The following is a 12,123-nucleotide window of genomic DNA, read 5'->3' as shown; positions in this document are numbered from 1 at the left end:
TGACCTAGTGTGGATTTTTTCCTGTTTTATATTCCTTTATTAGGGTTTGAGAGATCAGTTAAGCCACTGGCCATTTTAAGCCATGGTATAACGCTGAATCTGAAAAATGGTTTATTAATTTTATGTCCACAGGCCACTTAACACAGCTTTATATTTTGCCAGAGCTTCTGTATATGTTTATTTTCTCTTAAAACGTGACACGTCTAGCTAAGCAATTACCCTGTATATATGGTGTACTTTGTTGCTATATCTAGGCGTTTTATTTTCATACAAGTGTACAATCAGTGATTGATTTAACATAAAGGACATTGCTTGCCAATCACATTGCCTACTACTGTGAGCTGAGTCACTGCCTTTCTACTTACAGTTCAGTAAACAAACGCCAGCCAAACCTACAGCTTTTTTTTTTTGCTTTTTTCCCTTCAAATATTTTTTTTATTGACGCTCCAGGCTTTAACTGTCAGTGTGAGCAATAAGAGAAGAATGACAGAAATGGACGCCGAGAAATCTCATCGGTCAGCAATATGCAGGCAGAAATGTTTGATAACAGATGTGTATGGTTTGCAGAGTACGGCTTCTTATATACAGTCAGGTTTATACAGTCAGGTTTTATGAATCCTTCTACAACAGGATCACTAAAACGACCATTGCCATCATTGTGCAGCTTGTCAAGGCCGAAACAGCAATTATGACTAAGCAGAGCTGAAAGGCTGTAGTTTCAGACTCAGCCAGTGAATCAAATGTGTTTATGTGTAATGAAAGTGCACTCAGCCATTGTTTCTTTCCCTTAATACAATATCCAGCCTAGAAATAAGTGATTTTAATAGTAGTATATTAAGTTTTATTTACTTGCTCTGAAGAGTATTGGATTCACACTACACTGTTGGTTGGGGCCATTCACATTGCCTTGTCATAATGACCTAAATAATAATCCCCATTAGATTCATAGTGTCTCATTTATAAAAGCTAATGGTAAGGAAAAATAGACTGGTTGTGCATTTTTCCAAACTGCACTAGTATGGGCAACATAGTTCTATTCCTCCCATTACTATTGAAAAACGTATGAAGTCAGACAGTGTATTATTCTCTATCTTTGTCATGCCCAACTCATGCACCATAAAGCTTTTTTTTTTTTTTTTTCATTATAGAGTGAGCTTGGTGGGCTGAGTTGTCCCCTAGATTCTTATGTATCTTGGAAATTCAAACAGCGAGATCTCCTTGCCATAATTCCCAACTATGAAACCTGTAACTTTGTATCCCCTGGATTCTTCTGTATCTAGGAGTTAGAGATCTCTTTGCCATATTACCCATCTGTCTTCCTGTAAACTTTGTTATCCCCTGGAATCCTATGAATCTAGGATACTCCCACCAGTAAGATATCTCTTGCCATAGTCTCTGGCTGTCCACCTGTAAACTTTGGTATCCGCTAGATTCGTATGTATCTAGAATAAAGTGATATTTTCTTACCATGGTTCCTGACAGTCTATTTGTATACTTTGTAATCTCCTGGATTCCTATGAATCTGGGATACCCTAACAGTAAGATCTCCTTCCCATAGTCCCCAACTCTCCACCTGTAGATTTGTGTATTCTCTGCATTCTTATGTATCTAAGATACTCCAACTGTAAGATCCCCTTTCCTTAGTCCTCAACTGTCTACCTGTGAACTTTGGTATTCTCAACATTGTTATGTATCCAAGATACTCCCAATAGTGAGATCTTCTTCCCAACTGCCCACCTATAAATATTGGTATTCTCTGAATTTGTATGTATCTAAGATACTCCAAACAGTAAGATCTCCTTGCCATAGTCCCCAACTGTTCACCTATAAATGGTATTCTCCGGATTTTTATGTATCCAATGTACTCTTAATAGCAAGGTCTCCTTTCTATAGTCCCCAACTGTCCACCTATAAACTTTGGTATTCTCTTGATTTTTATGTATCCAAGATACTCTAAAAGTGAGATCTCCTTGTCATGTTTCCTAACTGTCTACCTGTAAACTTTGTTATCCCCTGGAAACCTATGAATATGGAAAAATCCCAGCAATGAGATCTCCTCGTCACAATCTTCTGCTGTCCACCTGTACACAATGGTATCCACTAGATTTTTATTTGTCTAGGGTACTCTAACAGTGAGATCTTCTTACTGTAGTTCCTGACTGTCCACCTGCAAACTTTGTAATCCCCTTCTGTATCTAGGAGTGAGATCAGTTATTATGTATCTAGGAGTGAGATAAGTGAGATTGCCTCCTTCCCATAGTCCCCAACTGCCAATCTGTGAACTTTGCTATCCCCTGGATTCTTGTGTATCTAGGATATTCCAGTAGTGAGATCTCTTTGCCATAGTCCCCTACTGTCCACCTGTAAACCTTGATATCCCATGAATTCCTATGTATCTAGGATACAGTGAGATCAACTTGCCATAGCTACTGACTGTCCACCTGTAAACTTTGGTGTGTTCATTTGTGTTCCAGCATCTCCTATTTTATTTTTGGTAATAAAAAGTCAACAGGGTTAAAGGAAGCTGCTCATAATGGCCACAACAGGGGTGCAGACCTAGAAGCTCAGCACTAAGATCTCTGAGGTACTGAGAGATATCAGAAATTGTTAGAAAATGAAACGCTGTAGTAACCACCAAAACTTGAAAGTCAGCTTTGGGTGGACAGAGCCTTTAGTGGGTCATTGGCAGCATGACCAGGTCTTGAAAGGATCGAAAAACATTTACTCATACATTGGATTTTAGTTAAAACGTGACAGAAGCTAAAAAGTCCCAGTCATTGACATTCAGTTTTTATGCTACTGCTTTGTGTCTTAAGTAGACCCTGTTATCAGACTTATAATTTCAACAATTTTCCTATTTTCCAGTCTTCATATGATTAACTTATTTTATGAATGTAATTTACCTGTAGGGGGTTCCATTGTATAGACATCCTAAAGGCCTGGACACCACCATCTTGGATGTGATATTAGCATCCCCAGGTTACTCAAGTGACACACCCTATAGCAGGGATATTGAATTAAAATTCAGATGTCCTGTCACTAAAGTTTTCTATCAGCAGAGGTCCAAATCGCATGTTTGATTGGTAAACGCTGTTCCTTTTTTTTGTGAGCGCCAAACCAGTTGGTGCAGTGCAATTTAAAAAAAATGCCGGGACTTATTTTTCTGCACATAAGACAGCCCATTGAAATGAACGGGCTTCCTGCACGCAGAACACGGGTAGTAATTATTTAAACTTAGCCTCCGATCCTTCACATCACAATCCTGTTGGTACAACATTGTTTTCAGTAACCCCCTGCACATCACAACCCCATTTTTACATCACAGTCGCCCTTCACATCACAGTTCTGTTCCCTTTACATCAAGATCATTTTTTTACATCATAGTCCCCCCTTCACAGCAGTATCTTAAACCCCCTTCACATCACTCCCCCATTAATATAACCTCTGCTTCACATTCCTGTCCTCTGCCCCCCTTATATCAGCCTCTTCCTCCTTCACATAACTGGCCTCAGCCCCCCTTCATATCCCTGTCATCATCCCACCCCCCCATTTCAATCCTCACCCCCTTTACATTCCTATCCTCATCCCCCCCTTTATATTACCTCCTCCTTCAGATTCCTGTTCTCAGCCACCTTTATATCACCACCCTTCTCCTTCACATTCCTGTCTTCACCCCGCCCCCACTTTTCAATGTCCTACCTACACAGGATGGAAGGCGGGAGGAACATCAGTCTAGCGCTGACATCAGAAGCAGGACAGCTCTGGAAGAAGGGTGGGAGCTGCACAACTTTTCCTGGTAACCAGCTTGTAAATGGTTGCTAGCAGCCAATCACCTGCTGGTTAACTTGAAGAGGTAAGTTGGTAGCCCCCACCTTCATCCAGAACTGTCCTGTCTCTCGATGAGGATGACAGAAGTGATGACGTTGATGACTAAATTGTCCAGATCTGGACTGCGGACCCCCATTTAGTGATGTCTGCGCTGTAGGGTTCCCTTTGCTCCTTTCCTGGTAGCTACATAACGGTTATGCAGTGAGGTAAACAGAGGGGCAGAAGAGTTAGACCAGCACACAAGTAGTAACACACTCCCAGAAGAGGAGAGGGCTATGATGTGCAAGGAGAGGGGTGGGGGTCTATGCTAGGGAATTTAAGTGTAATAAAAGTACTGTAAGTATTTAAAAATGGCAGCCCACTGGGAAGCCTAACCATAGGCTGGGACTGACTCTAATCCTTCTTTAGTCCGCTTTCAGTTTTACACTTGCTTGTCTAATTACGTTCTCCCTGACCTTTGTTTGGTTTCTGGTGTGTCTTTCAGGTTGGGGACCAGATAGTAGAAATTAATGGAGAGCCCACACAAGGCATCACTCACACTCGGGCCATCGAGCTGATTCAGGCTGGTGGGACAAAAGTTCTCTTGTTACTGAGGCCAGGGACAGGGCTTATTCCAGACCACGGTGAGTATTGTATTTTTAAATGTAGCACTTGTGGATTTTTCTTCTAGCAGGTTGTTGGATTACACGAATGAAGAAACATGCAGTGGTAACAGCAATTGTGTGGGCTTAACCATTGCTAACAAGAATACGCAGGAATTTGTGACATTGCTTTAGCATGAAAATAAAGTACATAACTCCTAGTGTGCTAAGCCAAAAAAGATCAACTGATAAAGTAGCTGCCTTCCCTGTGTGTAGGTGACAAGTATATTTAACTACGTATGTGAATGGTAACTTTGCATGATGAGCGTGTGTAAAGCAAAATATTTCACTATGAACTGATTTGAAGTAGACTGTAAATACGGCACTCGAGACAACTAATGAGAACTGTACTGCCATACACCTTATGCTTGTGATCACTCTAGTTTATCAGTTAAAGTGGTTGTAAAGGCAGAAGGTTTTTACCTTAATGCATTCTCTGTGTTAAGGTAAAAAAAATCTTCTGTGTGCAACTTTCCCCAGCTCCCCCTAAATTCCTGAGCCTGATCTCAGCCCAAGAGCAGCAGCTCTCTCTCTCTCTGCTCACAGGACAGAGAGGCAACAGCAGGATCCATCCATTGGCTCCTGCTTCTGTCAATAAAATCCTGTTCTGGCAATGGACAGTATCTGCAGGGGAGGCATGTGGAAGATATGGCACTTTTGCTGTATGTGAAGCAAAAGATATGACAGTAGGCAGTGTAAGCAGGAGATGAATGTCAGAGGATATGACCGTGTGTAGAAGAGCAATGCAGAAGGTATGAAGGCAGTATGTATTGAAGGGTATCATATTGTACACTATCTAGAGAGCTAGAGTAAGGGTATTATGTGCAGGAGAGGATTATAGAAGGTAAGACAGTGGAACATACATGCAGGAGGTAAGCGTGAAAGGTGTCAGTGGGCAGTCCCCCACAAGCACCACCCAGGGTTGTTGGGAAGAGGCCCTTGTCCCTTGTTGGATGTAGGGGGGGGGGAACCACTGTTTTTTTTTAATTTTGGCGTGGGGTTCCCCTTTAAGGTCCTCAGAGCAAGTCAGATCCGTTAAGATGATTATCCAACTTGGATGGGACTTCCATTCAAATCAATGGGCTGAAATTGTGCCCAAGTCGGACTAAAGTAGTGAAGGAACCTTTTTCAAAGTCAGACCGGCACAAGTCGGATCAGTTAAAGGGTAATTCCACTTTCGTCGGGAAAAGAAATAGCAAATAAAGAAAAAAACAATATAGCGTATACAATTGCGGCACAAATCATATTGTGATTGAATGTTATTAAAAATTACCTTTCCTTTTCAATCTGCAGCTGTTGTAATTTTCTGAAAATGCAATACAATATGGCTGCCTGGAGTTGTTTTGTACACAGAATGTGTACTGACCACACCCCAGAAACATAATTCCTCCTTGTGTGATTGGCTCACCATCTTTCACAGAAGTCTGCCTAAGATACAAGTCAGATTTCTGACATCCCCTGCAACAAAAATATAATTTCTCTTACGTCCTCCGACAGTCGCCGCCTCTTCATATTCGTCACATATGGGGTATTAGACTTTGCTCCGAAGGAGTAGCTAGGCAACAGAATATGTTAACATTAAAGCTTTTAACATATCCCACCCACAGGGGGTGGTCCCCTCAGTCAATACCCTCCTACTTCCTGCAACCATATCTCAGTTTTAATGTCTAGCTTGTCAGGAGTGGCTGGCTCTCTCTGTGCTGGGGCTTTCTGCCCCAGACTCTTTCTTCTTTTTAAGATTTTGTTTGAGTTTTCTCTCTACCTTTACTTAGCTGTTATTTTTGTCAGCGTTAGTTAGTTCTTCTGATGAAGAGGATCATGCGGACTGGGTCTCGGGCTGATCCCCCCTGGTCACAGGTCGTGGGTCAGTGGCTTCCCAGTCTGCCATCGAGCGTTCAGCCAGGTAACGCTCCTGGCACAGTGAACGACCCATCCCTGTTCGGTGCAGGGATGCTTGGTGAGGTGGCTACCTCACTGGACGCTGTGCGGTTTCTTAACCCCCATTTTGTGCGTCTTGAATGCGACTCTCCCTGTCTCATGTGCAGCGGCTTGTTCGCCTGTGCGGGTCCCCCACGCCATGTGAGGTAAGTGTATTTATGTGGGGACATGTCTGTCTGGGGGGGTGTCAGTCTGGGACTGTGTAACCTGCCTCTATTCACACTGCTTGTCTCCCTATCTCTCGGCTGCATGCTGTGGGCTGCAAGGGGGGGGGGGGGGAGCTGTGTGACACTGTGTGTGTCAGCCTGGTCAGTGTGTGAAGCTGTGTGCTGTGGGGCATGTTTTTCATGCATGGCGGCCATTTTCTTGTAGCCTCCATAGGCTTACATAGAGCGCCCTGGCAGCATCACTTCCTCTTTCCTGAAACACCGATCGAGGCAGCAGCAGCGGCGAGGGTCTCCTCAGGTTTTATCCTTCTGTTCTTGCTATCCATTGCCTGTGTTCAGTTTGCATATTCCCTGTGGGGGTCTTATTGTGCTTGAGTGTGGTGCGGTGGGCTGCGCTTGCCGCGCTTGCTTAAAAGGGGCAGTTAACCCTTTGTTGTCTGGCATTACAGGGGCAATGGATTCTCAGGAGGGCAAATTTCCTACAGCCTTGGTGGAAAGCCAGGGGACCGCTGTTTCCCCCCCAGGGGGGGATTTAGCCACTATTGTGGCTGGCCTTGCTGCTCAGGTGCAGATGCTGGTGGCTGCTCAATGTACTAAAAGGCCCAGAGTTGCTCTTTCCTCTGATTCTGAGGGTGAAGGTGATGGGGCTGTTATGGCGGGGGCCTCCTTATCGGGGTCCCGCTCCTCCCTGGATCTTGTGGGGTCCGAGGTGGAGGCTGAAGTTGAAGGGGTTGATAATTCTCCCCCTGGCTCGCCTGAAGAGCTTGCAATCATGGATGAGTTGATTGCTTCCATAAAGCAAACGCTGCGTTTGCAGGACGAAGTGTGTCCCCCCGCTGCCTTGGCGGCTTATGGGACGCAGAGAAAACGCAGGACGCCGCAGGTTTTTCCCTGCAATGATGATTTTCAGCGCGCTGTTAAGGAACAATTGCGCAATCTGCGCAAACCTTTTGCGGTACCAAGTAGATTCAAGCTGCGTTATCCTTTTTCGCCTTCCACTGATGAGAGGTGGTGTGTGCCTCCCCCAGTGGATCACGCAATTGCGGTTTTGAACAAAGCCACTGCGATTCCTGCAGAGGATTCCCCTGTGTTCCGTGATGCCACGGATAGGAGACTGGAGTCTCTTGCCCGTCATACTTATTCTGTTACGGGTTCTATGCTTAAGGCTCTGTTTGCTTCTCTCATGGCGGCCCAGGCGATCGCAAGTTGGACGCAGATGCTTAGGCGCGTCTTGGTGGCCGACTCGGCCTCGCCGGCGACCCTGGATATGGTGGATCAAATCCACCAGGGTGTCATGTATCTGTGTGATGCGGACCTGGACCTGGTTCCGTTGGCTGCACGTGTGCACAGCGTGGCGGTGTTGTCTCGCCGCCTGGTTTGGTTGAAATGTTGGTCGGTGGACCAGTCTTCACGTAAGACCTTGGCCACTCTCCCTTATGATGGGTCTCGCCTTTTTGGGGAGTCCCTGGATGTGTTGATTAAGGGGATCACCGGGGGTAAGAGCACTCTCTTGCCCCATTTCCCCAAGGCTAAGGGAGCTTCTGGGAAGAAGCATGCTAATTTTCGGCCCCCTCAGGGGTCCTTTCGTGCCTTTCGGCCGCACTACAAGGGCAAGCCGTTCAAAGGTCAAGACTCTCAGAAGAAGCCCTGGTCTGGGAAACAGAAATCCGGCCAATCCGGATCTGCTGCCCATAACAGTTCGGCCTGAAGGGGCGCCCTCACCCAGTTTTGGGGTGGGGGGACGCTTGCTCGGTTTTCTTCAGCCCTGGTTGGCCCGTGTTCGGGACAGATGGGTTCAGGAAATCGTTCGATCTGGTTACAAGATCGAGTTTCTCTCTCGGCCGGAGAGCAGATTTTTTCCCTCAAATCTTCAACTGTCTCCAGAGCGTTTGCGGGACCTGCACCTGGCGGTGCGGGACCTGAGGGCTCAGGGAGTGGTGGTTCCGGTGCCTCATCGGGACAGATTTCGGGGGTTTTATTCCAATCTGTTCACCGTGCCCAGGAAGGAGGGCAAGGTTCGTCCAATTCTGGACTTGAAGGCTCTAAACCGCTCTGTGCGGGTTCGCAAGTTCCGCATGGAATCCCTGCGGTCGGTGGTGGCTGCCCTGGTTCCGGGGGAATTCATGGCCTCCATCGATTTGAAGGATGCGTATCTTCACATCCCCATTTTCGAGGGTCACCAGAGGTACCTTCGATTTGCCATTGCGGAGGATCATTACCAGTTCGTGGCGTTGCCTTTTGGTCTCGCCTCGGCTCCACGGGTCTTCACCAAGGTGCTTGCACCGGTTCTGGCATTGTTGAGGGCCCAGGGCATTTCTGTCCTGGGGTATCTGGACGACATTCTGGTTCGGTCTGCGACCAGCCAGGGTCTGGAGAAGGACCTGTCTGTCACGATGCAAACTCTGCAGGAGTTTGGTTGGACGATAAATTTTCCAAAATCGACACTGAGTCCGTCGGTTCGTCTTCCCTACCTGGGAATCATTCTGGACTCGGTGCAGGCGAAGGTCTTCCTGCCGGAAGACAAACTCAGGACTCTCCAGGAGGAAGTCAGGTCCCTCAGGGACGTTCCGCACTCGTCTCTGCGGACGTGCATGAGATGTCTGGGATTGATGGTCTCGGCCTTCGAGGCGATTTCCTTCGCCCAGTTTCACACGCGGGGTCTCCAGGCGGAGATCCTGTCCAGGTGGGACGGGCGACCTCAGTCTCTGGATCTTCAAATCTCGTTGAGTCATCGCACCAGAAGAAACCTTCTGTGGTGGCTCCAGTCCCCGTTGGTGTCCAGGGGCAAGTCGTTTCGTCCTGTCTCGTGGACGGTGATCACCACGGATGCCAGCCTGTCGGGCTGGGGTGGAGTTCTGGGCGTTCTGTCCGCCCAGGGGACTTGGTCGGTGGGGGAGTCTTCCCTTCCGATCAACATTCTGGAATTGCGTGCGATAAGTCTCTGTCTTCGTCGCTGGACGGACCGGCTGCAGGGCTGCCCGGTTCGGGTGCAGACGGACAATGCCACGGCGGTGGCCTACATCAACCACCAAGGGGGCACCAGGAGTGCCGGAGCGGCTCGAGAAGTGGCCGACATTCTGTCCTGGGCCGAGACTCATGTCCCGGCGATAACGGCGGTTCACATTCCGGGGGTGGAGAACTGGCAGGCGGACTATCTGAGTCGCCAGACCCTGGACCAGGGGGAATGGTCTCTCCACCCGGCTGTCTTCCAGATGTTGTGCGCGAAGTGGGGTCTTCCAGATGTGGACCTGTTCGCGTCTCGTCTCAACAACAAGGTGAGAAGGTTCGTGGCAAGGACGCGCGACCCTCGGGCAGACGCGTCGGACGCGTTAGTGGCCCCGTGGCATCAGTACAGGCTGATGTACGCGTTTCCACCGATTCAGTTGCTGTCCAGGTTCCTTCGCAGGTTACACTCGGAACGCAGCACGGTGATTCTTGTGGCACCGGACTGGCCTCGCCGGTCCTGGTACGCAGACCTCGTGAATCTGGCGGTCGACGCCCCGTGGCGTCTGCCTCTTCGAGACGATCTACTGTCTCAAGGACCGATTTACCATCCTGCTTTACAGTCGCTGGCTTTGACGGCCTGGCTGTTGAGACCGAGGTCCTGAAGGAGAAGGGTCTCTCTCCAGAGGTCGTTCATACTTTGATCAACGCGAGGAAGTCTTCCTCGGGGAAGGTTTTATTACCGTACTTGGAAGGCCTATTTTGCCTGGTGTGAGTCCAGGGGGTTTTCACCCCGCACGTACTCGGTTTCCCGTGTTCTGTCTTTCCTTCAAACGGGTGTTGATCAGCGTTTGGCGCTGGCTACGATAAAGGGTCAGGTGTCTGCGCTGGCCGTTCTGTTTCAACGTCCCGTGGCTTCCAACTCCTTAGTTGGCACTTTTGTTCAGGGTGTGCGGCATCTGGTTCCTCCTAGGAGGGATCCTCTGCCCCCTTGGGACTTGAATCTCGTTCTGTCTGTGTTGCAACGTGCTCCTTTTGAACAGATCAGGGAGATCTCGTTGTCTATGTTGTCCAAAAAGGTCGCCTTTTTGGTGGCGATCACTTCGGCTCGCAGAGTGTCGGAGCTGGCGGCTTTGTCCTGCAAGTCTCCGTACCTGGTTATTCATTTGGATAAGGTGGTCTTGCGACCTAATCCTTCTTTTCTTCCGAAACGAGTTTCGGAATTCCATCTTAATGAGGATATTGTCTTGCCTTCGCTGTGCGCGAAGCCTAAACATCCAAAGGAGGTGAGATTGCATTCTCTGGAGGTTGTTCGGGCGATAAGGGTTTACCTTAAATCGACTGAGCCTTTTCGAAAGACGGACTCCTTGTTTGTTCTTCCAGAGGGTCCTCGGAAGGGCATGGCGGCTTCGGCCTCTACCATCGCCAAATGGATCAGGCAGACCATTGAACAGGCCTATGCTTTGCAGGGGAAGGTTCCTCCTGTACCTGTGAAGGCGCACTCTACTAGATCTTTGAGTACGTCTTGGGCCTGTCGTCATGGGGCTTCTGTAGCCCAGGTGTGTAAGGCGGCGACTTGGTCGACCGTGCGCACTTTCACAAAATTCTACAAAGTAGATGTTCAGGCATCGGCGGATGCTTCCTTTGGCCGCAAGGTTCTTAGTGCGGCTGTTCCCTAGGGTCCCTTGTTGGGGACTCCTGGCTGTTGGGATAAGTTTCGTATCCCCTGGTTTTTTGTCTTTTCCTGGGTTGTTGCTCCTGTTGAGCACTTGTTTTTTTGCTGTTGCCCAGCTGGTTTCCTTCCTTTGGTAAGGTTCCTTTCTTTGATGCGGAGACTGCGTTGCCTTTTCGGCGCGGTTGCGTTTCCCACCCCTCATGTTTGCACTGCTTTGGGACGTCCCCATATGTGACGAATATGAAGAGGCGGCGACTGTCGGAGGACGTAAGAGAAAACTGAATTTTTGTAAAATCTTACCTGTAAAATTCCTTTCTCTGAGTCCTCCGACAGTCGCCGCCCCCGCCCCTCTTTTGGTGTTTGGTTGTATACTCTACTGCTATTCCACTAAAACTGAGATATGGTTGCAGGAAGTAGGAGGGTATTGACTGAGGGGACCACCCCCTGTGGGTGGGATATGTTAAAAGCTTTAATGTTAACATATTCTGTTGCCTAGCTACTCCTTCGGAGCAAAGTCTAATACCCCATATGTGACGAATATGAAGAGGCGGCGACTGTCGGAGGACTCAGAGAAAGGAATTTTACAGGTAAGATTTTACAAAAATTCAGTTTTTTGGTGAAATACTTCCAATAGGAACATGCCTAAAGGGATGCAGGCCTAGCAGCTTTCCTCATTAGAGCCCTGCAGCTGCCACTGTCACAAGTTAGCCTATAGTTTTGTTTGTATACCCTTACCTCCTTGCTGCAGTGCTTCAATCTTGCTTCCTTTTCACATGTGGTGTTTGGCTTCTCTGTTGTCCTATGGGCGTTGCCTGCTCCACTGAGGGTTATATCCTTTTCCTGTCTATTACTTCCTGGGTCACCTCCCAGTGTGCTTCCTTATATATACACATGCTCAGTGCACTGCTCCTTGCTTGAGCAACTTCACTGT

The 12,123-nt window shown here is 47.9% G+C and overlaps 1 protein-coding gene across 3 annotated transcripts in view; it reads left to right on the top strand.

The window, feature by feature from the left end:
- Window positions 1–12,123, top strand: part of MAGI3 (membrane associated guanylate kinase, WW and PDZ domain containing 3) — a 603,948-nt gene that overhangs the window by 584,040 nt on the left and 7,785 nt on the right. For all 3 annotated transcript variants that reach the window (XM_082246222.1, XM_082246221.1, XM_082246223.1), the window contains exon 20: window positions 4,313–4,451. In XM_082246222.1, the coding sequence (XP_082102348.1) occupies window positions 4,313–4,451 (139 nt within the window). The remainder of the gene's footprint in view (window positions 1–4,312; window positions 4,452–12,123) is intronic.

The sequence above is a fragment of the Pelophylax lessonae genome (genome assembly GCF_965119305.1).
Source record: "Pelophylax lessonae genome assembly, chromosome: 2".
Lineage (NCBI taxonomy): Eukaryota > Metazoa > Chordata > Amphibia > Anura > Ranidae > Pelophylax > Pelophylax lessonae.
Note: the sequence above shows the minus strand (reverse complement) of the source record. Positions and strands in the feature narration are given on the sequence as shown.